The 26,278-nt window shown below is 43.6% G+C and overlaps 2 protein-coding genes across 7 annotated transcripts in view; both read right to left on the minus strand.

The window, feature by feature from the left end:
• Positions 1-3,037, minus strand: lyve1a (lymphatic vessel endothelial hyaluronic receptor 1a). Its single transcript, XM_079497214.1, has 7 exons — positions 2,940-3,037; positions 2,570-2,753; positions 2,330-2,469; positions 612-881; positions 434-512; positions 186-303; positions 1-86 (listed from the first exon to the last, which is right to left on the minus strand). The coding sequence occupies exons 1-7, from the start codon at positions 3,016-3,018 to the stop codon at positions 60-62; spliced, it is 897 nt and encodes a 298-aa protein (XP_079353340.1). The 5' UTR covers positions 3,019-3,037; the 3' UTR covers positions 1-59.
• A 1,500-nt stretch (positions 3,038-4,537) lies between these two features.
• The window catches only part of mrvi1 (murine retrovirus integration site 1 homolog), a 58,682-nt gene continuing 36,941 nt past the window's right edge, over positions 4,538-26,278 (minus strand). For all 6 annotated transcript variants that reach the window (XM_079497079.1, XM_079497080.1, XM_079497075.1 and 3 more), the window contains 9 exons: positions 24,680-24,820; positions 23,788-23,919; positions 21,528-21,681; positions 15,222-15,271; positions 14,938-15,069; positions 14,135-14,196; positions 12,069-12,212; positions 11,416-11,607; positions 4,538-5,924 (listed from right to left, as the gene is read on the minus strand). In XM_079497079.1, the coding sequence (XP_079353205.1) occupies positions 5,669-5,924; positions 11,416-11,607; positions 12,069-12,212; positions 14,135-14,196; positions 14,938-15,069; positions 15,222-15,271; positions 21,528-21,681; positions 23,788-23,919; positions 24,680-24,820 (1,263 nt within the window). In that variant the 3' untranslated portion in view covers positions 4,538-5,668. The remainder of the gene's footprint in view (positions 5,925-11,415; positions 11,608-12,068; positions 12,213-14,134; positions 14,197-14,937; positions 15,070-15,221; positions 15,272-21,527; positions 21,682-23,787; positions 23,920-24,679; positions 24,821-26,278) is intronic.

The following is a 26,278-nucleotide window of genomic DNA, read 5'->3' on the forward strand; positions in this document are numbered from 1 at the left end:
TTCAGAGTTAAATGATTAGGAGGAGTTCACGGTGTGTGGGCACAGATGTTGGTCGTATGTCATTGCTTCTGCACGTCGATCTGCACCTCCTCCTGTGCATTTATCTGTGGATCCTTCAGAGTCGTCTTTACACACGTCCACTCTTCTTCTGCACGTCCACTCTTCTTCTGCACGTCAATCTGCACCTCCTCCTGTGCATTTATCTGTGGATCCTTCACCGTCGTCTTTACACACGTCCACTCTTCTGTCTCAATGTATTCATCCGGCTGTTTCACATCCCAGCTCAAAGAACAGCTCTGGTTCCTATTATTCAGATGAAGAGAATCAGAGATTGTGCAAATGTTATAATTATGTTATAATAATTTATCATACAAACAGTTGTCTTAGGCCTGGGAAATTATTTGTTTGTTTTTTTACAACAAAAACCACCCACATCTTCAAATATCCAAGGATGGCTATTGCTGCTATAAGAAGTACACAGATTGAGGTGATGACCAATGCCTTTGCTGGAGCTGAAAAACAATAAAATAGGGAGAGACATAAATAAATACAAAATAACTAAATAAACAAATAACAAACACTGATGATGACAAGACGTAAATATCTCATACCTCCAATAGATGACTGTGAACTGCTCAGTGCCTGAGGTACATCTGTTCCTGTCTCTGGACTTTCGGAGACAGTCAAAAGGAGCGTAGGGGAAGAGAGTGATCCAGGGATGGACCGGGCTGGATGTGGCCAATTGTCTAGACGAGTGTTAAATGTTTTCTGGGGATTCGAGGTGGAGGTTGTAGTCTGGGAAGGAAGTCGTGCGTGGCCTCGGTGATTCCTTGTGGTCAACGACGGGCTATCGGTCGTGGCATCCTTCAATTGTGTCACATCTATAATAAATGCAGTTTACATGACAGAATGTTAAGTGCACGTCTCAATAACACAATCAATAATGCAATTCAGTATCTTATTTTGAATGTCACTGTAGCTGCGGGGCGAAGCATTTCCTTTTGACTGAATTGTTAGGGTTTTGTTACAGGACCTCTGGGACTACACAGGAAGTCCCTGTTTTCTCAATGTTCCCCCTTTCCTCTCAGACTCATCTGTTCATACAATGAGTGAAAGTGCTGCTCAGAAGACTTCTAGGAATGCCCAGAACACACAGGTTCAGGTTCAATCTACAGGGTCATTCATGCGTAATATTTAATAGAATACTGTATTTGGAGATTTCTTTTTAAATATATCAGTACATTTCAAATATATAATATTGTCACTGTCTGGTGGTAACCATGTACATCCAAAACAGTTACTTTTCAGGAAATAACCAGCGTTATGGATCCAATGTATATACAGTAGTCACAAGCTTTGGTTAAAACCTTTCATTGGTTCAATATTTATAAAACCCACAGACAAACAAAAGAATAGCAGATGTGCAAGCCTACAACTCATTGCATCGATCGTGATGCATAGCTTGTAGATCGGCTACTTTTTTGTGACACTGACAAAGTAAGGCATTCATTTACAAACAAAAAAACCTAACAAAACAGCTGAAATGTGGAGATTTGAGGTTTCATGACAATATGTTGATTTATTCTAACAGACCAGATTTCAGATTTTGCCTAATATCTGTAATCTATTGAGGATTCATTAAAATATTATTGTTGCATGTGTGTCTGTGACACAGTAGAGCACTTGTGCACCAACAAGTGCTCCTGTCCTTTTTAAAACCACCGTCATCATCATTTTGTCTGTCGTAGGTCATAACAGGCATGTAATTCGTGATAAACCGCTTTTTGTTTGAACGTTTTTGGCCCGAAGGACAGACCAACCAACCAACAGAACCGTTTTTGAGTGGTGTAAACCACTCCTACAACTGGCTTTGTTAGTCTGTCTGTGCAAAAAAAATGAGCATGGTTGATGTTGATTGGTTGATGCTGATTTAATTACGTCACATTACATCAGAACACAGCTGATCAGGCTATATAATACCTTACACCACTCAGTTCACACGGGTGTGATTTTTAAAATCTATGGTATATTTTTATTTATTTAACTAACATAACTGAAGTGGTTGTATTTGGCCTCCCTGCTCTTCTATTGAGTCGTTTATCCTGTGGTCTGGTAATGTAGGACCACTACTGGCCGGAAAGGTCAAAATTATATTTCTCCCCTGAGCAAGCAGGCATGCTATATTAGCTCAGTGGAAACAATAGCAGCACTTGTCTCCGGAAGGATATGAATAATACAGATAGAGTACAGCTTTAAATTACGTCTGTAAGCAGAGTTCCCTTTAATGTGTGGCATGAAAAGCATGTGGAAAGAGAACACACTACTGTACCTGATTCATTAAAGCAGAACACATCAAATGTCCGAGTGACAGGAGCCCGCCATGGCACCAACCCAGTCCTGTTCTGACCACAGCTCTCACTCGGCTTTATTCGAGGGATGACGGCAAAATGTTCATCAATCCATCCAAACCTGTAGATGTAGGAAGGTGGACTGTTACGGATCCATTTGTTCCCTCTCAGGATTTCACTGCAAACTGCTGTACATCTACCTTTCTGTAGGTGTTCCTTACCTGCATGTTTCCAAACCCTGTGTGAGAGACTCCAGCACTTGGGCTTTTGAAGCAATGGTGGTGCCCAGAGACTGGCAGAGCTCCCTGGCCTCAGAGGCATTGTAGGCATAGTCAGGCTGGTTGTAGACGTTCACGTGGCTGACCTGGAACACCCCAGCAATGCTATGGCCTGCTGCAGGTGTAACTGAAAAATGATCAAATTAATAGATGAATAACTTGTTAAATCAATTTACCACATTGATTATTTTTCTAACAATAGTTTGGTAGGCTAGTGTGATCAGTGCATGCAAACACTTTCCAAAGCTGGCTACACATTTTGCATAGATAATAAAAATAGAAACATCCAAACATCAATAAATAAATTCCTTACCCCTGTATGGTCTGTCCATATTCTGATCTGAGATGGCCAGAGTGATGTGCAACACTGAGATAGTCCAAAGCCAGATCATATTGAATGCAGGAGAGATGGATGAGAGGAGGATGACAGGTCTAACACAGTGTGTGTCTGTGAGTCAAATGAAGGGGTTACATAGGGGTGACTGTAGTCTGTAGGATTTAGAGATTACCAGCGAGTAAGGGAAAAGGAAGAGGGAAGTACTGTTGGCAGGTCAAATAAAGAGCAATCATATGCTTTAGGAACCTTGTCCAAGAATAATGAAGGGAAAAAAAGGAGGACAAAATAAATGTTACAACACAAACCAATAGAAAGCTTGCATTAGGGTTAGGGTTGATCAAAAATGTGTTACATTTAGAATTTGTATATATATACTGTATATATAAAAAAGATAAATAATAACAAATAATGCAAGAAAAAAAATGTATCTCCTTCACACAACAGAATAGAACGGATGCTGAGATGCATTAAAAATAAGATTATTCTTGACGTTAATTACTATATTAACCAAGAATAATGGAATTATTATGAAAATTATTATGAAAATCCCCCTCTTTTTTCCCCCCCTAACAAAAATGCATGCAAAAACACACTAAGAAATCATAGTTTGACCACAGTATGCTCATACAAGCTCAATACAAATTGATGTTTGAAATAATGAAAACATTGGAGTTAATTAATTCTGCAGTCGATAAATCTTTGTGTGTCATCATTGCCCAACGCTGGAATGGGATATCTAACGCCAAATGATTTCCTCCTCTGGGCATTACCCAGTGATGAACAAACATCTGAACTCCAGCATCCTCTGATGGGCCTTTTGACACACAGCAACATCCCACTTCCAGAAAAACACCTCATCAAAACCCCTGCCAGGAGGAAATGACGCAAACGGGCAAATGGGCAGGCAGTGTTTTTGTCAGCTCCGATAGGCGTCAGCTCAGTGAGTAGGCATTTTTTTATGACCTAGTACTTAACAGAATCTGAGAGATAATTGAGTTACCGTTATTGTTATATTCATTTTTTATTGGAATGGCAGTGGGATCGCAGAAGACTTTCCTTGTATTATTGGCTTTACTGCCTTAACCCATATTGGGCGGGAACCCCTTTTGGTGTTTAAGCATTATGTTATGCTTTAGCTATTGAAAAATAGCAGATCTACAAGCTCATAGCGCGCCACCGAGTGGCGCGCTACGAGCTTGTAGGTCTGCTATTTTTGAAAAGTCGTGAAAATGTGGCACCAATCTTTGAATATATATTTCAGAGCGAACATTTTTAACTAAAGTATTGGCTTCTGGGGGGTCCCTGGAACTACATATTTTCAGATGGGGGTCCGTGGCCCAATAGAGATAATTCTGGGGGTCCTTGACATGAAAAAGGTTGAGCACCACTGACATAGAAACATGGGTTTTTCAGAAAACCATTAGGATTTAGAAGCCTTTTTTTTAATCGACCTCAGTCCAAAATGGCTTAAATGAGCCATGCCCCCCCGAGGAAACCAATACACATGATACTCATAAAAGCTGTTTGTTTTACCTCCTCTACCCTGTTTTACCCGATGACAATGATAGACAGCATGGTTTCACGCACCTTTATTTAAAGGTGAAGTTGCAGAAAATAAAAACCATACACACACATACACCATACACAGGTAGGCACACATGTGGCTAGGAAGGAACAGAAGTAAGTCATGTGCTGCATTCTACAGAGTGCTCTCATACATAAAGAAACTTTCAGTGCTGTGAGGACACAATTAACAACACAAATGAACAATCAGCTGCAAAGTATTGCACTTAAGGAACTACTTTGGAATGTGCTTATATTCAAAATTCTAAAGGTCTGTTTAAAATACATAATATAGACATTTTACCGAAGGCACAACACATTCTCTTAACCTCTATTTAAATATCGTATGTTAACATTTCTCATAGGCTTTTTACTTTTAATCAGCTGAACCTGAGAAATACACATTAGAGTGTAGTTTAATGTACACTTTGTATCTATTATTGCTGCATTTAACAGAAATCCATATTTAGGGACATTCACTCCCTCAAGACAACATTCAGAGTTACAGAGCAGGAAAGCATTAATGTATGTATCCAATGTAAATAAATATTTATTAAATTGGTCCCTAAACAGAAATTATCTACACGTTTCCTCACCACCGCAGTCTGGCAATATTTCTATTACAGCACTTGATAATGACAAATCATTTATTTCAGTGGTGTGGACCATTAACATATTTTGAACAATCCTCAAGGACCACCCAACCCACCAATATGTAGGCTACTCTACTCTATATATTTACTTGATAAGGCATAACACACTTCTATATTATTATTATTATTATCATTTATTTTTAAATAGCTGATCTACAAGCTCACAATGTGCCACATCCGTGATGCGTTGTAAGCTTATAAATCTGCTATTTTCAGTGTGCAAAGTATGTCAAGCCCTTAACAGACAATATTTCATTTCAAGATTTCCCTCCCACAGCCCGTGCACACTATATGCCTCTCAGTTCAAAGGGTTTTGTTTTTGTATTTGACGGATCACTAGTGGTACATGAACCATTGGTTGAGAAACACTGATAAAAAAGAAAACACAAAATTCCAAACAAATATACATCTTCAAGTTGACGTTGTGTGGTGATATGGAGAAATGAGTACGAGTTGTCTTCAGAGGAAACATTGTGTGTGGAGTCTGTGTTATTCTGTGGTGGGGCTCTTTGGTTGCGATGCTACATTCAGTCCAAAGATTGTCTTCTTTCCTGGAGCAATAGCCTTTTCTCCTGACATGTCCCCATGGCTATTGGAGTAGTCACTAACGTAGGTAATAATGTTGACAACGATAAACATGAACAGGAAAAAGCTCAGGGTAATCCAGAGAAGTCGGTTCCGCCCGAACGTCTTGGGGAAGTTGGGGCAAATTCTATCAAGGATGAGAAGCACCTCTTCCATCTTGCTGTAAAGATAACAGAGAGAAGACAATGGCTTCATTTACCTACAAATACACACATGGCTCTTTAAAACCCATTCTGGGCGGGAACCCCTTTTGGTGTTTTAACTAAGCATTATGTTATACTTTAGCTATTGAAAAATAGCAGATCTACAAGCTCATAGCGCGCCACCGAGTGGCGCGCTATGAGCATGTAGGTCTGCCATTTTTTTAAAAATCGTGAAAATGCGGCACAAATCTTTGAATATATATTCCTTCAGAATACTTTTTTTTTTTTTAATTTCGACGTCAGGTCTAAATGGGTTAAATAAACTGAACTGTAACAGACTGAACAATATTATAGGACCAGTAAAGTATTGAGCAACATTATTAATTTGCTTGGTGTGCAAGCCAAGGTTCATACTATTTACGTATCATCACTGGGGTCGCCTTTTCAGGACAACTTGAAACTTGGCCACAAAACGGCCTGGCCAATCAGCAGCAGCTTCTAGCAGCAGCTTCTAGCTTCTAGCCAGGCCGTTTTGTGGCCGGGCATCAAGTCTGCCTGAGAGTTCCCAGATGGGAGCAGGAGGGGGGAACCCAGTGTACTCTCTGCTGCCCCATCTGGCGGAGTCAGGTTAGTTTTTACATGCTACACACAATAAATAAAGAAATAACAGTGGACCCACATAGGGCATTAAGCAACTAGTCGACTAGTTTACTAGACGACTAGTAAATCCACTAGTCGACCTTGTTGGTACTAGTTGACTAGTTGATAAGAAAAAAAAAAAAAAAAAGTTTATTTTTTTTATTTTTTATTTTGTTCCCGATTTTGTAGGCCTCAAGATCAGGTAGATTATAGTTATAGTCACCATGTACACAGTTTTTCAATGTACAAATATTTTTTTATTTTTTACATAATAGGTAGTTAAACAACTAGTCGACTAGTCGACTAGTAAACTAGGCAACTAGGCAACTAGTACAAATGACTAGAAGTGAATGCCCTAGACCCACACTTCATGACCATGAGGTCGCGAATACAAGCGGCCGATCTCCCTTAGAGATAGGGTGAGAAGTTCAGTCACACGAGAGAGACTCGGAGTAGAACCGCTGCTCCTTCGCCTGGAAAGGAGTCAGCTGAGGTGGATGGATGGATGGATGGATGGATTTTATTTTGTCATTGAACACAGTTTACACACATGTACAACGAAATTGATCTGTTGGCATCACTCCAATGCAGTACAAAAGTAATCATAATGTGTTAGTAGTGTACCAATAGTAGTAGTACCAATAATAAAAAGCAGTAAGAAATAAACAGTGTATGTACAGACAGTGAAGAGGGGGGGGGGGGGGGGGGGGGGGACAATAACTGAGGGGAAGAAGCTGTCTTGAGGCATCTGTAGCCCTTTCTCCTCTGTGAATGGGAGGGGTGGAACAGTCTGTTGTTGGGGTGGGAGGCATCCTTGATGATGCTGAGGGCCTTAGACTGGCAGCGTTGTTTGTGGATGGACTCAATCGATGGTAATGAGGAGCCTATAATACGCTGCGCAGTTTTCACCACCTTCTGTAGTGATTTCCGCTCTGCAACAGTACAGTTTCCGTACCAAGCTGTAATACAGTAGGTCAATGTACTTTCAATGGTACAGCGGTAAAAGTTTTCCAGAGTCAGGTGGGATAGCTTGACTTTCCTTAGTCTCCTCAAGAAAAAGAGACGCTGGTGGGCCTTCTTTATGAGGGATGATGTGTTTAGGGTCCAGGAGAGGTCTTCAGATATGTGGACCCCTAGGAACTTGAAGCTGGTGACACGCTCCACCTCCACACCATCGATGAGGATCGGAGCATGCTGCCCCCCTCTGCTCCGTCTGAAGTCCACAACCAGCTCCTTTGTCTTGGAGGTGTTAAGGGCGAGGTTGTTCTCTGCGCACCACCTCACCTGGTGTTGTACCTCCTCCATATAGGCACGTTCGTCGCTGTTTTTGATGAGGCCTGCAATCACTGTAGTGTCGTCTGCGAACTTGATGACATGGTTTGAGCCATGTGCAGGTGTGCAGTCGAAAGTGAAGAGGGAGTATAGGAGGGGGCTCAGGACACAACCCTGCGGGAGACCAGTGTTCAGGGTGATGGTTGAGGAGGTGAGGTTGCCTATCCTGACCTGCTGGGGTCTGTTCACGAGGAAATCAAGTATCCAGTTACAGAGCAGGGGGTCAATGTCAAGGTTGGTAAGTTTTTTAATCAGTTTGGAGGGGATGATTGTGTTAAATGCTGAGCTGAAGTCTATAAATAGCATTCTCACACGTGTTTGAAATATCCAGGTGAGAGACAGTAAAATGTAGGGCTGTAGCAATGGCATCCTCTGTGCTCCTGTTTTCCCGAAAGGCAAACTGGAACTGGTCTAGGGTTTGTGAGATGGTGGATTTCACATGAGCCAGGACCTGGGAGTCCTGGGTGGCATGGGTGGCAAATATGTTCCAATCCGTGTGGTGGAATTTGGACTGAAGGGTGGAATCTGCCTCCTCTGACCACACTTTGACCATTTTACACGTTTTATGAGGGGGGTGTATTTGGGGGTGAGAAAAAGAGAAATATGATCAGATGAGCCCACATTTGGTTTGGGGGTGGCCTTATATGCACCTGCAATGTTGGTATAGACATGGGCCAGTATGTTTTCCCCTCTCGTGGGGCAGGACACATGTTGATGGAATCTGGGGAGGACAGTCTTTCATTTAGAGTGGTTAAAGTCACTTTCATTGCTTCTTTAGCATTTGCGTCAGGTGGGATATAAGCTGCAATTATGATGATAACTGAAAATTCTCTAGGCAAATAGAAAGGTCTACATTTGACCATGAGATATTCAATGTTTGCAGAACAGTGGCTCCCGATTTGGGCATTGTTTGTGCACCAAGCGGTGTTTATGTAAATACACAGACCGCCCCCTTTGGTCTTATAGTTGGAATCGCTGCCGTCAACAATTCTATCTGCCCTGAAAAGACAGCGTCCTGGTAAGTCGACAACCTTGTCAATAATGTGGTCCCCTAACCACGTTTCAGTCATGATCATAACGTTGCAGTCCCCAAACCATTTACAAGTGTTTATCCACAGCTGTAGTATATCCATTTTTGGCTCCAGAGACCGCACGTTTGCGAGGAAGAGGCTAGGTAGTGGAAGCCGTTCGGGGTAGAGCTTTGCTCTCCGCTTAGCTTTGAGTTTTACCCCGCCCCTCCTTCCCCGTCTCTGTTTGCGGTCTCTCCTCCGCCTAGTAGCTCTCCTAGGCGGGGGAGGTGGATAGACAGCACTCGGTGGACTGACGATCTCGATGGGAAACACTCCAGCAGGATTTGCGGTAGTGTTTAGCCCTTGTTGTGAGCCGATGGCCAAAAGCTCTTGCAGAGTATATGATAACGAATCAGGAAGAAAGGGTTAGAAAGGTAGAAAAAAAGTAGCCATATAATCACTAGTTTGGATGCATTGGAGGGATGTGGTTCGGGGCATCTGGTTGGGATGCCTCTCGGGCGCCTCCCTAGGGAGGTCCTCGACACACGTCCCACTGGGAGGAGACCCCGGGGCAGACCAAGGCGCAGTTGGAGGAAATACATCGACTCACTGGCCTTGGAACGTCTCGGAATCCCCCAGGAGGAAGTCACTAATGTTGCTCTGGAGAGGGAAGTCTGGAGCACTCTGGTGGAGCTGTTGCCCCCGCGACCCGACTACGGATAAGCGGTTGAAGATGGATGGATGGATGGATAACCGTGGAGTTGTTCATTAGGGTCAATCAGCTATTTTATTGAAGTAAAAATTCAAATATTTTGAATTTATAGACAGCTATGTGTGTCCCTGGGTCTGTCCGAGCACGAAAATAGCTTTTGGTTGGTTTTCACAACCAAGTGCGAGTGTAACACGCACACGCACAAAACGAAAAGAAAAAAAACGGGGGAAAAACGAATGGTTCAAGCCCATTAATTAAGATTCGAGTGCCAACCCTAACGAGCGAAGGTTCGAACCCCGAATGTTCAGGGACAGCCTTAACACACACACACATGGACAGGTATAAGTCAAGAGTGGAATCGAAGAGGAAGGATAGATGGGGAAGGATCAACATATGGAATGTCAGAACAGGTTATGACATATATCCATATATGGAGATCTAAGGGTTTGAGGTTTGAGGTCAGATGTAGAGTTGCTGGCCAATATTGATGACATCACGGATCTCCATGTATGGGCTTAACTGCGACAGCAGGTCGCATTTACTATGACATCAGGTATCCATCCCTGATGATGTCACGTGATGTCACGATGACCTGGGCACCATATGTGGGCTGATGTCACGTGATGTCACCATGACCTGGGCACCATATAAGCCTATGGGGGCTTGCCTGGGGTGACCAACCCAGAATAATCTAGTAAGAGAGTGGCGACACGCTTTGATCTGACCGCAAAGCGGGTGCTATGGATTGGAACATTGGGATAGAATGAGCACTTCCGTTACAATGGGAGTCAACGCTAGTGTCGCCACTCTCTTACTAGATTACTCTGGACCGACCGACCGACCGACCAACCGACCGACCGACCAACCAACCAACACACACACCGACAGGAAATGCTAGATTCCATAGTTAACTGCGACCTGCGGTCACAATTACATGACACAACAATATAAATGATATAATTGAGGATACGCATAATTTTTGCGCTAGCCCCTCCTATACACAGGTTTAACGTTTGTCTTTAGTTCAATGTTTGTGTTGTAAACGCCATTGACAATGAAGGGAAAATGTACGTCATAATGTAACTCATTACGTCATATTGTCTCTTTATTGTTAATGGCGTTTAATGTTTGTGTTGGCACCGTTTGTTTTACATCACCAAATCAACATGAGTTAGACTTTAATATATTAGCGCCCCTCACTTCACACGGGTGTGATTTTTGTATCCTGTTTCTGTATGAAAAAGAACAAGCAAATGAATAACAATCACCTATTAGTCCAGTATTACACATATTACTCCAGTTTTAGCTTCATTGCACTGGCTTCCGGTTGTTTTTAGGATTGATTTTAAAATTATTTTACTTGTTTATAAAGCTCTATGGTCTCGCACCTTCCTACCTACATGACTGCCTGCCTAAATATGTCCCAAACCGCCCCCTAAGGTATTCCACTGCTGGCCTGCTCGCTTTGCCTAAAAAAAATGGCAACTAAAAAATACGGGGAAGCAGCTTTTTGCTTCTACGGGCCGACGGCGTGGAACAAACTCCCACTGTACCTTCGACAGGCAGCCTCTGTAGACATTTTTAAAGCACAGCTCAAGACCCACTTCTACACCCTTGCTTTTAATAGATTTTTTTTTACATTTCTTTTGTTATTCATGTCCTCACTGTATTGCATTACTGCTCTTGTTTTTTAATGTTTATGCCTTGCTTTTCTTTTCTTTTTTTCTCTCTTCATTGCTCTGTAAAGCACTTTGAGCTGCATTTCATGTCATGAAAGGTGCTATACAAATAAAGTTTTATTATTATTATTATTACCTGCTGTTCTTCAGAGTCTTTCCACCACATTCCTCATCCTTCCTCTCCGACACCAGGATCTTTCCACCACATTCCTCGTCCTTCCTCTCAGACACCAGCAGCTTCTCTTCAGCTTTCTCTTCTTCCTCTTCTTCTTCTTCCTCTTTGACTTCTGGGAGCTCTACTTTACTTTGTTTAATTCCCTCCTGGTAACTGCGTTTGGGATAATACTCACATTTAACCAAAGTATGTTGCACATAAATACATTTAACCCATTTTGGGGCGGGAACCCCTTTTGGTGTTTTAAACATTATGTTATAATTTAGCTATTGAAAAATAGCAGATCTACAAGCTCATAGCGCGCCACCGAGTGGCGCGCTACGAGCTTGTAGGTCTGCTATTTTTGAAAAATCGTAAAAAATGCGGCACAAATCTTTGAATATAATATTCTTTCAACGGTTTTTTTATTTTGACGCCAGGCCTAAAATGGGTTAAACCACAACAGCAAATATTATATAGGCCTATAATACAGTATGTACAGTACATTGACTCACATGGAGTCATTGAACTATGATGATTTACTACAATATGGTGTCAACAACATGCATATGCAGGGAGGGGGGGGGGGGGGGGGGCACATCATAGTAAAGGGAGGGGTGGAGAGACAGCCTCACCCTTTATTGTAGGCCTCCTCTTCCATCTTTGCCTTGATCTCGGCTCTGATCTCTGCTCTGATCTCTGCTCTGATCTCGTCCAAGTTGACTGGAGGCTTGGTTGGAGCAGATGGCTCACCTTCCTGCTCTGACGCACCCTTTCCACTGCATTGTTTCAGATAGGAAAGAACAACGCCAATGCCATCAGAAATTATGATTACTGCGAGGACATTATAGGCTGTTCCATCACAACACTGTGGCCTTGTCTTAATGGACCAACCGGAGCATGTGGTTGAATCCAAGTATGTGTGTTTTGGAGCCGTCATCACAGGCAGGGCTTACGTAAAACCCAACAAAACAAAGGCCAAAAATGCGAACATGGGAGCTCTTAAAAATGTGATGAGATCTCAGTGGGCACTTTGCACGACTGTTATTGCCTCTCTCCGTGTCTCTCCGCTCCCACAACGCCGCCCTTCCCTTGGCACGGGGAGGTCTTCTAGCACAAATACTGGAGAACTCTACTCAGAATCACCTTTATAACAAGGCCATGAATGGAGCCTTGTGCCTGGCCTGTGTCAGACTCTTGCACAAATGTTTAGATTACACCTCAGCGTAGCGTATCAATCAGCGGCAGCTGGGCTTTAAACTTGCAGAGTTATTTTCAGTACAACCATGGATAATGGAGGTGTTACATAAGTTTAGTGTTTAGTACTATAGGCCTACCGTACTCTCTCTGTATGGTGAAACAGCCTCTGCTACATATACAGTTTAGTGTTTAGTACTATACCCTACTCTCTCTGTATGGTGAAACAGCCTCTGCTACATATACAGTTTAGTGTTGTACTATACCCTACTCTCTCTGTATGGTGAAACAGCCTCTGCTACATATACAGTTTAGTGTTGTACTGTACTATACCCTACTCTCTCTGTATGGTGAAACAGCCTCTGCTACATATACAGTTTAGTGTTGTACTGTACTATACCCTACTCTCTCTGTATGGTGAAACAGCCTCTGCTACATATACAGTTTAGTGTTGTACTGTACCCTACTCTCTCTGTATGGTGAAACAGCCTCTGCTACATATACAGTTTAGTGTTGTACTGTACTATACCCTACTCTCTCTGTATGGTGAAACAGCCTCTGCTACATATACAGTGTAGTTCTTTTGGGTTTGGTCCCTGGCTAGTATATCCTGGAGGTCATATAAACAATCCAATGTTCCTGATGCAGCAAAAAAACTAAAAGTCCTTTTGATAAGGGAGGAGAGTTAAGGCTTGTCTTGGCCCATTGTTCCCCGGCTTGACCTCAGCACTCTGGCTATAAGTACAGTATGCATATGGGCACGTTGGCCTGCATGCATACGTGCAGTCAGTCGCGTGTCTGCATGTGTACTTCCATCATTCCATAATTCCATTATTCCATAATTCTGACTGGTCAATCGCTGCAATGTGTGGTCTGTCATTTCTGTCACTAACAGGCTCTGCCTCTGCTTACCATGCTATACGGAAGCAGAAACATAAGATCAACAATATCATCTTTAAATCAATGTTGTGTGTCGAAGTATTGATTTTGCTAGAACGCAGCTGCGTAATAAACGGGATAAGGTACAGTGAGGCGGCCATTATTGGAAAATGAATCCCTGCAGGGCGAAATAACATGATCCATTTACTGTAGTGTAGTACAGGGGTTCTCAACCCGTGGGTCGCGACCCCTCGAGGGGGTCGCCAAATTATTTTAGGGGGTCCCCAAATTATTTTCAAAAAAATAAAAATAAAAAAGTTTTATTTTTTTATTTTTTTTCACGATTTTTCAAAAATAGCAGACCTACAAGCTCGTAGCGCGCCACTCGGTGGCGCGCTATGAGCTTGTAGATCTGCTATTTTTCAATAGCTAAATTATAACAATGCTTAAAACACCAAAAGGGGTTCCCGCACAAAATGGTTTAAGGTTATTGTAGCAGTCAATTTATATTGGGGGTCGGGAGGGGGCGGGGCGGGGGTCCCGAGACATTGCCAAAGCATTTCCGGGGGTCCCTGGGCAAAAACGTTGAGAACCCCTGGTGTAGTACAAAGATGTTGTTGTGTACCATTCGGTTGTTGGCTGTGCAGCCTCTGTGGGAGCGTTGCTTTTTGAATCACCAGCTTCGCTCTAATAGAGAGAAAAAAACCAACAATAAGAAACCATTACTAACAACACCAATAATGCATAATATTAGATTATTAGCGATATTAGCGACTTGGAGAAGTTATTACCGGTATTATGGTGACTCTGTAACCATGAAGCCCAATATAATACTATCATATATATACATACTAGTGAAAAGTGTCACATCAAAACATCACTATTTAAACCCATTCTGGGCGGGAACCCGTTTTGGTGTTTTATCTAGGCATTATGTTATACTTTAGCTATTGAAAAATGGCAGATCTACAAGCTCAAAATGCGGCACAAATCTTTGAATATAATATTCTTTCAGAAGACTTTTTTTTTTTTTTTTTCGACGTCAGGCCTAAATGGGTTTTTAAAAAAAAGACGGTTTGTTTACATTTGTTGAAATAATTTGTCCTTTTTGTTTTTTTCTAAATCTTTCATCTATAAAGACATGCCCAAGGTAATATACCAGGTCTATCTTCATATGACCACCACGCTCTGACTATAGGTGCGCCACCCGTTCAAAACATATCAAAATAAAGGGTATGGGTCGCACACACCAAGATATAGTTCAAATAGTTTATTTCATATTTGAAACGTTTCGGCTATCCAGCCACACTGATGAAGGCTGGATAGCCGAAACGTTTGTCCTTGGTTTCAAATATGAAATAAACTATTTGAACTACAGTCTTGGTGTGTGCGACCCATATACCAGGTATAACAACAGAGACATCCTACCAGGACAGGAAGTCCAGCAGCAGGGTTGGAGCCTATGGGGGGGTTGGGTGCTAGAGCTGGGGTCTGACCAGGGATGTTCAGCAGGTTAAATTTAGGCACCACAGCGACGCTGACCCTGCGCCTGGGCAATGCCTAATAAGGAACAGTGGAGAGGGGGAGAGAGAAAGCATGGATGATAGCATGGAAACAATTACAATGTTTGGCAAATTGTGGCTGAACTTTTTCATTATGAACGATAATTTAAACACAAACATTGGGCAGGAAACAGTATTTCCAACACTGACCTTTCCCATGGTGAGTGACATTGATCTAGATGGTCGCGGAACTCCATCATCTGAGGAACATTGTTTGTGTTTATAAGGTTATGAACACAGTCAACTCAAATCCACAGTGTGCATTCGTTCATTTGCAACTCTACTGAAATGTGGTTGCAAGACAGTACACTCAGAGATAAAGGGATATTTCACTTTCAAACATGTTTGGGGTAATTTTAGCCAAAGTAAAGTCAAATGCAAAATGTAATATAATATATCTGGAATTCCAAAAATGCAATACTACAGGAGCAAAAAGACAAATCTCAGGAAGTCCAAAAATGCAACACTTACAGAAGCATAAATGCATAAATTCAGGAAGCCCAAAAGTTATACAAATCCCAGATACCGTTTAGAAGACCAAAAATAGCAAACCAGAAGTCCGAGGCAGATCACTGGAACAACAATGAATGTACTGACAATGTGTTTGTGGAATGAGTCCAGTCTTATAGGGAGCAGGGTGATTGCAGAAGTGTTCTCAGGTGTGGAATGGGCATGGCACTGTTGGGCTGAAGAGGGGGTGGAAACAGGTGTGTGACAAGGACTGAGAGAGGGAATGGAGAGTGGGAGTGGCTGACGTGGAGACATGGCCTGTAGAGCGACAGACCATGACAGTACCTCCCTCTTAAGGGACGGCTTCCAGACGTCCCACCACGCTGGACCGGAACACCGAGCAGGGTGGGTGGAGGGGGTCTGGGGGAGGGGAACTGATGCTGAGCAGATGACGTCAGGTGGGCGGCCAGGATGCTGGGACGAGGTGTCAGGCGGACGGCCTGGGGGCTGGGACGAGACAGATGAGGCATCGTCTGGCGGACGGCCTGGAGGCCGAGACGAGGTGGCGTCATCTGGTGGACGACCGGGAGGCTGAGCCGAGGCGGTGAAGTTGTCGCCGGGTGGACGGCCGGGAGGCTGAGACGAGACAGATGAGGCATCGTCTGGCGGACGGCCTGGAGGCCGAGACGAGGTGGCGTCATCTGGTGGACGACCGGGAGGCCGAGATGTAGATGTAGAATTTGGGAGGCGACACCAGGGATGCCGCAGAGGCTGGAGGCGACGCCAGGGATGCCGCAGGCAGAGGCAACGCCACAGGAGATGCTGCAGGCCGAGGCGACGCCACAGGAGATGCTGCAGGCCGAGGCGACGCCACAGGAGATGCTGCAGGCTCTGGAGCCGGAGCTGCAGGCGTCAGGGCTGCAGGAGCCATTGCTGCAGACTCAGGAGGGAGGGCTGCAGGCTCAGCAGGTGGGGCTGCAGGCGGAGCTGCAGGATCAGGAGGTGGGGCTGCAGGCGGAGCTGCAGGCTCAGGAGGTGGGGCTGCAGGCGGAGCTGCAGGCTCAGGAGGTGGGGCTGCAGGCGGAGCTGCAGGATCAGGAGGTGGGGCTGCAGGCGGAGCTGCAGGCTCAGGAGGTGGGGCTGCAGGCGGAGCTGCAGGATCAGGAGGTGGGGCTGCAGGCGGAGCTGCAGACTCAGGAGGGAGGGCTGCAGGCTCAGCAGGTGGGGCTGCAGGCGGAGCTGCAGGATCAGGAGGTGGGGCTGCAGGCGGAGCTGCAGGATCAGGAGGTGGGGCTGCAGGCGGAGCTGCAGGCTCAGGAGGTGGGGCTGCAGGCGGAGCTGCAGGATCAGGAGGTGGGGCTGCAGGCGGAGCTGCAGGCTCAGGAGGTGGGGCTGCAGGCGGAGCTGCAGGCTCAGGAGGCGGGGTTGCAGGCAGAGCTGCACACTGAGGAGACATGGAGGGCGCTGCACACCCAGGAGATACGGAGGATGCTGCACACCCAGGAGATACGGAGGATGCTGCACACCCAGGAGAGACGGAGGATGCTGCACACCCAGGAGAGACGGAGGATGCTGCACACCCAGGAGATACGGAGGATGCTGCACACCCAGGAGAGACGGAGGATGCTGCACACCCAGGAGATACGGAGGATGCTGCACATCCAGGAGATACGGAGGATGCTGCACACCCAGGAGATACGGAGGATGCTGCACACCCAGGAGATACGGAGGATGCTGCACACCCAGGAGATACGGAGGATGCTGCACACCCAGGAGATACGGAGGATGCTGCACATTGGACCACAGGTGGAACTGCAGAGACTGGAGGCGGAACAGCCAACATGGGAGGCAGGCCTGCAGGGGGAGCTGCAGACACTGATGGTCTCTGGGTAGGGGCTGACAGCAGACTGGAGATGGCTGGCCGGGTGGGCTTGGTTGCTGGGCGATCCCGGGAGATGTTGCCCCGTTTGTTGGAACTACGGGGACCTCCCAGAGCCAGGCGTGTGCCCAGATAAGGATCTGGGGCGTGAAGTTGTTCATAAATGCGATGCCATAGTTTCCTGCAAAGGTTGTTTGTCTCCATCCCTGATGATGTCACGTGATGTCACGAGGCATGACCAAACAACTGACGAGAAATGCATAATTTCATAGCCTAGTAAATGCGACCTGTGGTCGCAATAAAGAACAATATGGGAAATGATCACAGAATTATCAGATTGTTTATTCTAATATTTACAGAAAGTTTTGAAAACACATTTAATTGAAGGGCCTTCATCTTCGTCGTCGTCAGCGTCAATCCCCAACAGATGTGCCTTGTTTACATTACCACACACCTCTATCATCTGCCCTACACATGCACATCTCAGAGCAGTTAAAATGTTGAGATTGACAAGAACAATATGACATGCACTGCAGACACATTTGATCAGTTGGGTATTGGTGGCTGGGGCGTGGGTATCCTGTGTTGTGACTGGCACCAGTTGAGCTCCCTCAGCGTCCCATCCATATTCAGTTGCTGGTGGCATCTGTGGGTTAGGTACGTGCTGCGTCAGAACTGAGCCTTTTTGTAGCTCATAGAGTATATAGCAACTGCTGATACCATTACCACCTCCACACCTGTTTAGGCCTGGCCAACAGGTTAAATTCCCTTGCCAGCAAAATGGCCTGTCTGGTCAGCTCCAGAGACGCCATGGAACCCTGGTAAGGCTGAAGTCGTCGTTTTACCAAGTGCCTACACTACTGGCTCCAGCGATGATACGTTTTTTGTTCCCCACACCGGTGATGAAATAGATGTCCTTGCACAGCTGATGGTACCGTCGGATTGTAAAAACAAAGACATCAGTGTCAGGGGACTCAATGTAGAGCTGTGTTGCCCCGGGCCCCTAAGTGGTAGGGGCTCGGGGCTTGCCACCCTGGTGTCGGTCAAATACTACATGGATCTCACTATGTTCTTTGGTCTCCCTGTCCAGTGTGGCTATGAAGTGGTCAGGCAGGCATATAACTGTAAAAAAAGATTGATGCATTTGTTTGCCAGCTGTACGAGCCCGGTACAAATCCTGTGGATGTTGGTGAGCTCAAACAATTAGAAGCAGAGAAGCTGCCACCTACACAAGCAGCATTAAATCAAGCCATTGCCCTCTCACATCATCAGGCAATGGTATGGGATCAGGACCATGTACCTAACCCACAGATGCCACCAGCAACTGAATATGGATGAGACGCATCGCTGAGGGAGCTCAACTGCTGCCAGTCACAACACAGGATACCCACGCCCCAGCCACCATTACCCAACTGATCAAATGTGTCTGCAAGAAATCCCAGTGCATATCACATGACATTATTCTTGTCGATCTCAATTTTTTAACTGCTCTGAGATGTGCATGTGTAGGGCAGATGATTAGAGGTGTGTGGTAATGTAAACAACAAAGGTAATAGTCTAATAGAGCATGCACCTCGTCCTCCACTCTAGCCCAGGTGCTGGACAAATGGCAGTACAAGAGGAAGAAATAGAGTCCGCAACACTGGTATGAAAAACTCAGCTCCACTGGTTTATTGATTCAACATTTCTGTAAATATTAGAATAAATAACGTGATAATTCTGTGACCATTTCTCAGTTATTTTATATGACTGATTTCCTTTATTAGCTTAATTTGCATATATATATATATATATATATGCAAATTAAGCTATATATATATATATATATATGCAAATTAAGCTAATAAAGGAAATAAGGAAAGGTTGCATATCCTAGTTATGGAAAGAGAATATTTTCTAAACATGCAAACAGACTTACACTGTCCGTAAGATGACATTTATTAATTAACTTAAAGCTATTTCTGGTTTTCGTGTGATTGTTACATAATTATTACATAGACAAAGGGTTGCATGATTTATTCATAGGATGATAATTATTCCTGAAGTTGTAAACATACACTTAGAGTCTGTGAGAAGCTTTCAAAGTTCACTAAAAGTAACAAAAATGCCGCAATTTGCTGATTTTCACCTCGTTTTTGCATAGTTTATGCTAATTGGGAAAGGTTGTATGACTTAAAGATGGTAACAGATGAATTTCTGGACATCACAAACATGGACTTAGACTCTTAGATCACCTTTATAAGTTATCTAGAAGCAAAGTTATTGCCATTTCCTGTTTTTGGCAATTAATTAGCTAATTATGCTAATTAAACATGCTAAACCTGACATAAAAAATTGGAGAAAAAATTGTTTTTGGCATTCTGGTAACTCCAAGAATCAAGATATGCATGTCTCCAAAAATTAACATTCCAAAATCACGGAAATTGATAGGCTCCCCTACTAGAAGCATAAATGCGTAAATTCAGGAAGCCCAAAAGTTATACAAATCCCAGATACCGTTTAGAAGACCAAAAATAGCAAACCAGAAGTCCGAGGCAGATCACTGGAACAACAATGAATGTACTGACAATGTGTTTGTGGAATGAGTCCAGTCTTATAGGGAGCAGGGTGATTGCAGAAGTGTTCTCAGGTGTGGAATGGGCATGGCACTGTTGGGCATGGCACTGTTGGGCGTTCCGCACTAGGCTGCGGAACGCCGACTTCACCTTATTCCCCCTGCTCCCTCTTTTCCGTCTTTGCTCTAGTGGCGTGTGGAGGACCCTGGAGGATCGCGTTGTCGCACTAGAGTCTGTAGAAGTTGGCATGGTGGCTTGGGGGCCTTACAAGAACAACCGTGACATGGTTAAAATGGAGTTACAATGGTTTGTCTTAAGGCTGCACAATATATCGCTATCGTATCGTTATCGAGGTATGAACATGCGCAATATCAGTATCGCAAAAATTGTCAATATATCGTCCACTTCTAAAGCCAGCATCATCCCTCTGTTTTAGCCTGTGTTTTAGCCACGTTTTTGAATAATGTTTAATTTTCAATGTTGCAACAATTTCAGTGGTAATATTGTATATCGTATCGATACCACAATGTTTAATACAGAGATATGACATTTTTGTCCATATTGTGCATTTGAATATCAAAATACATAATTAAGCAACTTTAAAACTGTCTGGGTTTCTCACAAAAGCCTGAGTAGCTGTTTAAAATGACCCCAAACACGTTTGAACGATAAAAACAGGATATTACTAGAAACATCCTCAGGATAAATAAAGGTCAAGGGGAAAAAAAGAAGTATGCAGGAATAATTTGTCATGAGAGTTGAGCGAACGTCATTTCCTCTTGGTCTTAATTCCCCATGCAGCATACTGTACGGGGTGTGGCTTTACCTCCGGTGTCTATAGTAGTCTTGCCGAGCCATGAGGCCCATAGGGCAGGAGCCTATCTCCTGTTTCTGTAGCCATGAGGCCCATAGGGCAGGAGCCTATCTCCTGTTTCTGTAGCGTGAGGCAGCTTGATGTACAAGTACACCCCCTGGACATGACGCTAGTATGTCGCAGGGACTTACCCCCAATCCAACCCTTGATGCGGAGTGCCAAGCAGGGAGGCACTGGGTCCCAATTGTAGAGTCCTTGGTATGACCCGGCCGGGGATCGAACCCCGACCTCCCAGTCTCAGGGCGGACACTCTAACCACAAGGCCACTGAGCTGGTCAAAGTGACTATGGAACCCCCATAACATACTGTATGGGGTGTGGCTTTACCTCCGGTGTCTATGGAACCCCCATAACATACTGTATGCTGCAGCATCACTCCCAGTCTTCCGCCGTAGTCTGAAAACGCACCTTTTCAGACTCCATCATGGCCCGTAGCACTTACTTATAGCATGTCATGTAGTCATAGCACGTCATAGTACATATGTATAGAATAGTATCGTATATATGTATAGTTTATATGTATAGTTTCATTATATAGATATTCCACTGTTACGTTCTTAGCTTACGCATGTTTCATGATAAATGCTTTTTATATATGTGATGTATTCCCATGCTTTTTTGTTCTTGCTTAATGTAAATCGCTCTGGATTAAAAGCGTCTGCTAAATGCCTAAATTGTAAATTGTAGGTGTGGCTTTACCTCCAGTGTCTATGGAACCCCCATAACAGCGATTGGAGTTTTGGTTGGCCAGCTTCTTAAACTCCATCAGTTCGGCGTGGTCCTTCTCATAAGTCCTTTTCAGGTTCTCCACATATTGCATCATCACCTCGGTGGCCTTGTTCAAACGTTTCTCCTGTTGGGACAAAGTGAAGGGAAGTCAACGCAAGCCACACATCTTTCAAACAGCCGGTTCTTCCTCACCTTTTAGCAACAAGTATATCCCATGTCTGCAGCAGACACTGTCCTCACAATTCACCGTACCCGTCCATCAGAGAGTATAGAGCGTCGCAGTCCCGCCCCCTACCAGGGCCCAGGAAATGATTCTCCATTCATTTTCCTCATAGACATTTCAAAAAGTATTTATTTAAAGACGTTTACGCCGCGGACAAAGCCAACTCGAGTCGTGACAACTCATGACAACAAACAAAGTTGGCTTTGTCCGCGGCGTAACTAAAATAAAATAAATACTTTTTGAAATGTCTATGGGAAAAATGCATTGGGAATCATTTCCTGGGCCAGGCGTTGTCATGAAGGTTGGCGGGACTGCGACGCTCTATAGAGGGTATGCGCGTGACATCATCATCAAACCCGGAAGTTATGCAGTCAGGCCTACTGAGTGGCAAAAAACTACTTTCTGTCCTTGACAGCCCATTCATCCACACAGATAAGTCTGTGTGGATTAAATCTGATTGCATTAAACAACGTTAAACAATGTTAAACTCACTTTGCATGTTGCTTTGCCACTCGATTTGCCACTCGATGTGCCATTCACTTTAAGCATGTGCATACCCTCTATTGTTGATGGTGTTCATACAGTAAATGCTTCTATTAGCAAGTGGACAACAAAAAACAAATAACTAATATCCCACATAGCAAAATTGGTAGCTGTAGAGCTTTGTACTAGAAATGTCTATGGCAAAGAGAAGCTTGTTTACTAGTTTACTTAAATTTGCTTTGCCAACAGAGGCCAAACATAACATCAGATTAAATCTTCCAAGATATTTTATCTGCTGCAAAACAAACATTCCAACCCCCCTCCGACATCACGTAGACCAATTAGAAAAGGAGATAGCTTTTAGATGTTATTATTTACTGTAGATGTTGCAGGAATATGCCACTGTTTTCGGCTTCCATTTAAGTGTTATGCTTAAAGACGGAATTCCTGACCTGTTATGACCTTCAGGCAGCATTTTGACAACCACTAGGTGTCCTACCTGTCAGGCTGTCACCAGGGTAGGCTTAACCCATTTTATGTTATAATTTAGCTATTGAAAAATAGCAGATCTACAAGCTCATAGCGCGCCACCGAGTGGCGCGCTACGAGCTTGTAGGTCTGCTATTTTTGAAAAATCGTGAAAATATTTATTTCAGAAAACTGGAGGATTTAGAAGATTGTTTTCTAATTTCGAGGTCAGGCCTAAATGGGTTAATGGAAGAGTATAGGAGAACCACTGCAGCTGTACTAGTTATAATGTGTAAACATACACAGGCTAGGATAGCGACTAACTACTAGTTATAATGTGTAAACATACACAGGCTAGCATAGCGACTAACTACTAGTTATAATGTGTAAACATACACAGGCTAGGATAGCGACTAACTACTAGTTATAATGTGTAAACATACACAGGCTAGCATAGCGACTAACTACTAGTTATAATGTGTAAACATACACAGGCTAGCATAGCGACTAACTACTAGTTATAATGTGTAAACATACACAGGCTAGCATAGCGACTAACTACTAGTTATAATGTGTAAACATACACAGGCTAGCATAGCGACTAACTACTAGTTATAATGTGTAAACATACACAGGCTAGCATAGCGACTAACTACTAGTTATAATTGTAAACATACACAGGCTAGCATAGCGACTAACTACTAGTTATAATGTGTAAACATACACAGGCTAGGATAGCGACTAACTACTAGTTATAATGTGTAAACATACACAGGCTAGCATAGCGACTAACTACTAGTTATAATGTGTAAACATACACAGGCTAGCATAGCGACTAACTACTAGTTATAATGTGTAAACATACACAGGCTAGCATAGCGACTAACTACTAGTTATAATGTGTAAACATACACAGGCTAGCATAGCGACTAACTACTAGTTATAATGTGTAAACATACACAGGCTAGCATAGCGACTAACTACTAGTTATAATGTGTAAACATACACAGGCTAGCATAGCGACTAACTACTGCCTGGATGAGTGTGTTTCTGCACCTGTCTCACTGCTCCAACAACCTCTGCCCTGCTGGACAGGCGTATGGCCAGGCGATTTAGCACCGACACTGTCTCTGTGAGTCGCTGGTAGGACTCTCGTTGCTCCATGCTCTGCCACTGCGGTGCCATCATCTAAAAAGATGTAGAAACAGCACATTGTATCTTTAGTAACTTTTTTGTTTTTGTTTTTTATTATATTTATTTTATTTGGAAAAAGCAGTACAGTATAGACAGCATTTATATTTATACATAGGACACAAGTGCAATTCCCAGGATTAATTTTGTTCACCCCTCCTCCCTCCCTCCCCCCTCATGCCCCCTCCAAGTGACTCCATCGCCAATGTCTCTGTATAATCCTCGCTTTCTTCAGATGGACTACATATGGCAATATCACTTCAGAGTGTACATTTCAGGAGAAAAGGAAGAAAGAGTGGGCAGAAAAAGCAAAATACACACAATAATAATACCGTAAATGGTCAAAAAACATTGTAAACCTGAGTTCCAGCAGTGGAACCCTTCCACTGCCCAACCTCCTAACTAAGGGATAACCTCTATTCACTGCTTGTGCTAGAGGGCCCTCAACCCTGATGACAGCTATGAAAGAAAGGTCTTGCATAGTAGTATGTCTCGATCGTATCAAAACAAATGCAGCATTGTTATTCTTTAGTAACTTTTAATCAGATTAAATTGAATTCTGCTGTTGGATCAAAAAAACGGTAGGGGCGAATAATAACTGCATTTTCCATCACTTTACAGACACACAGAACAAAATTTAACGGAGTGTGTTCTTCTTTATCAAAACAAATAATCGGAAAGTTACTTTCAGAGGGAAGTCAATGAATCTCACAACATTTTTGGCCAAATCGTATCGTTTGCATCCATGAGGACTGACCTTCAGGGAGCCTTTGAACTCCTCCAGTTCCTTCTCTGTGTTTTCTTCGGTCAGGTTCCGCTCCCTCTCCGACTGCTTCAGCCGGGTCTCCAAAGTGTAGTTGTCGTTCCGGAACGCCAGTGACAGCTGGACAAATGCATTCTGGTAGGAGGAGGATGTGACTTTGTTATGGCTTTGTTATATTGTGTCGCACGTACGGCCCCTATCGGCACTTGTCCAAAAAGGGTCGTGCAAGGATATAAATCAGCGTTCCTCACGGGAAGCATTAATATAATATAAACTGTTGATAACGTGTAAATGGAGCTGCACCAGCTCACTTGATACCTGCCGTCAGTCAGTGGGTCACAGATCCTGTAGCCTCGGAAACCCTGGCCTACTTTTCTGTCGGTGTACCATAATTTATACAATACGGAAGAAGGGAGTTTGTCTGTCCGAAACGTTGGTCTCCTCTGTGTCCCCAATAAACCATTGGCTATACATTTTTTCATTATTAGTATTCTTCTTCCCGTTGGCTGGCACCTCACAAGAACCGGTTTGCTGTGTACCTTATAGTACCTTAACCCATTTAGGCCTGACGTCGAAATTTAAAAAAACGTTCGCTCTGAAAGAATATATATTCAAAGATTTGTGCCGCATTTTTACGATTTTTCAAAAACAGCAGACCTACACGCTCGTAGCGCGCCACTCGGTGGCGCGCTATGAGCTTGTAGATCTGCTATACATACAATAACACACCTAATATGCATCAAAACCAGTAAAGTGGTTAGTATGTTGAATAAAGCATAGCTGTGATGAGCCTAGTTAAAGGACCATAGGCATAGCCGCCTTCTTGACATATATGGGTCCCTTTTATTCTTACATTGATAGTATTTCATTCCTCAAAACTGTTGTTTAATATAAATTTGCATTATTGAGATATATCAGCCTTTTCATGTCATGATTTGGCCAATCTGATGCCTCATAAACCCAAACCCATATCTTAACATATCTCATAGCATATCTTACCTCGAAATCACATAATTTACCACAAATCATCAAAATGCTAGAGTTGACCCTGATGAAGGCCCATGCAGGCCGAAACGCGTTGGTCGTGTTTTAACCCTTTTTTTAATATTTAATGAATTAATGAAATAAAGGATTTTTCTACTTCTACTGGACAGAGCTGCCTTGGACCCTCTTTTAAGTTCGCCACCTTATATCTCCTTCCACAGTGACATTGACTCAAGGTATAGAACGTTTTAAGATCTCTTTGCTATCATCAAAATGCTATTCTGATGTTCTATGTTATATTTTGTTATTATTATTAGGTCCACTGTGCCATATAAGTAAGTCTAATATGCATATGCATAGGACTGGTGGGATTATCCAATCCATAGACATACTGTGGAAAGGTAGACGCCTCCTTCGGCTCTGCTCCGCCTACATCCGGGAAAAGACGCACTGTGATTGGCCAGTAGTCACTTGAGTGGCAGCATGCCTTCCACACTTCCAGCGCACTTCTGACCACTTCCACCTTTTCCCTGCGACTCCGTATGATACACGTCGCTCCAAACCATTGGTGAATGAGGAATCTATAGGTTTTAATATCTATGGACCTAG

Source organism: Electrona antarctica (assembly GCF_951216825.1).
Source record: "Electrona antarctica genome assembly, chromosome: 3".
NCBI classification, from domain to species: Eukaryota; Metazoa; Chordata; class Actinopteri; order Myctophiformes; family Myctophidae; genus Electrona; species Electrona antarctica.

Coding starts and splice junctions, on each gene's coding strand:
- lyve1a (XM_079497214.1), bottom strand. CDS start 3,018: ATGATCTGGCTTTGGACTATCTCAGTGTTGCACATCACTCTGGCCATC. Junction 513..611: donor TTCACAGTCATCTATTGGAG/GTATGAGATATT, acceptor ATTGTTTTTCAG/CTCCAGCAAAGGCATTGGTC. Junction 87..185: donor AGATAAATGCACAGGAGGAG/GTGCAGATTGAC, acceptor GCACAGGAGGAG/GTGCAGATCGACGTGCAGAA.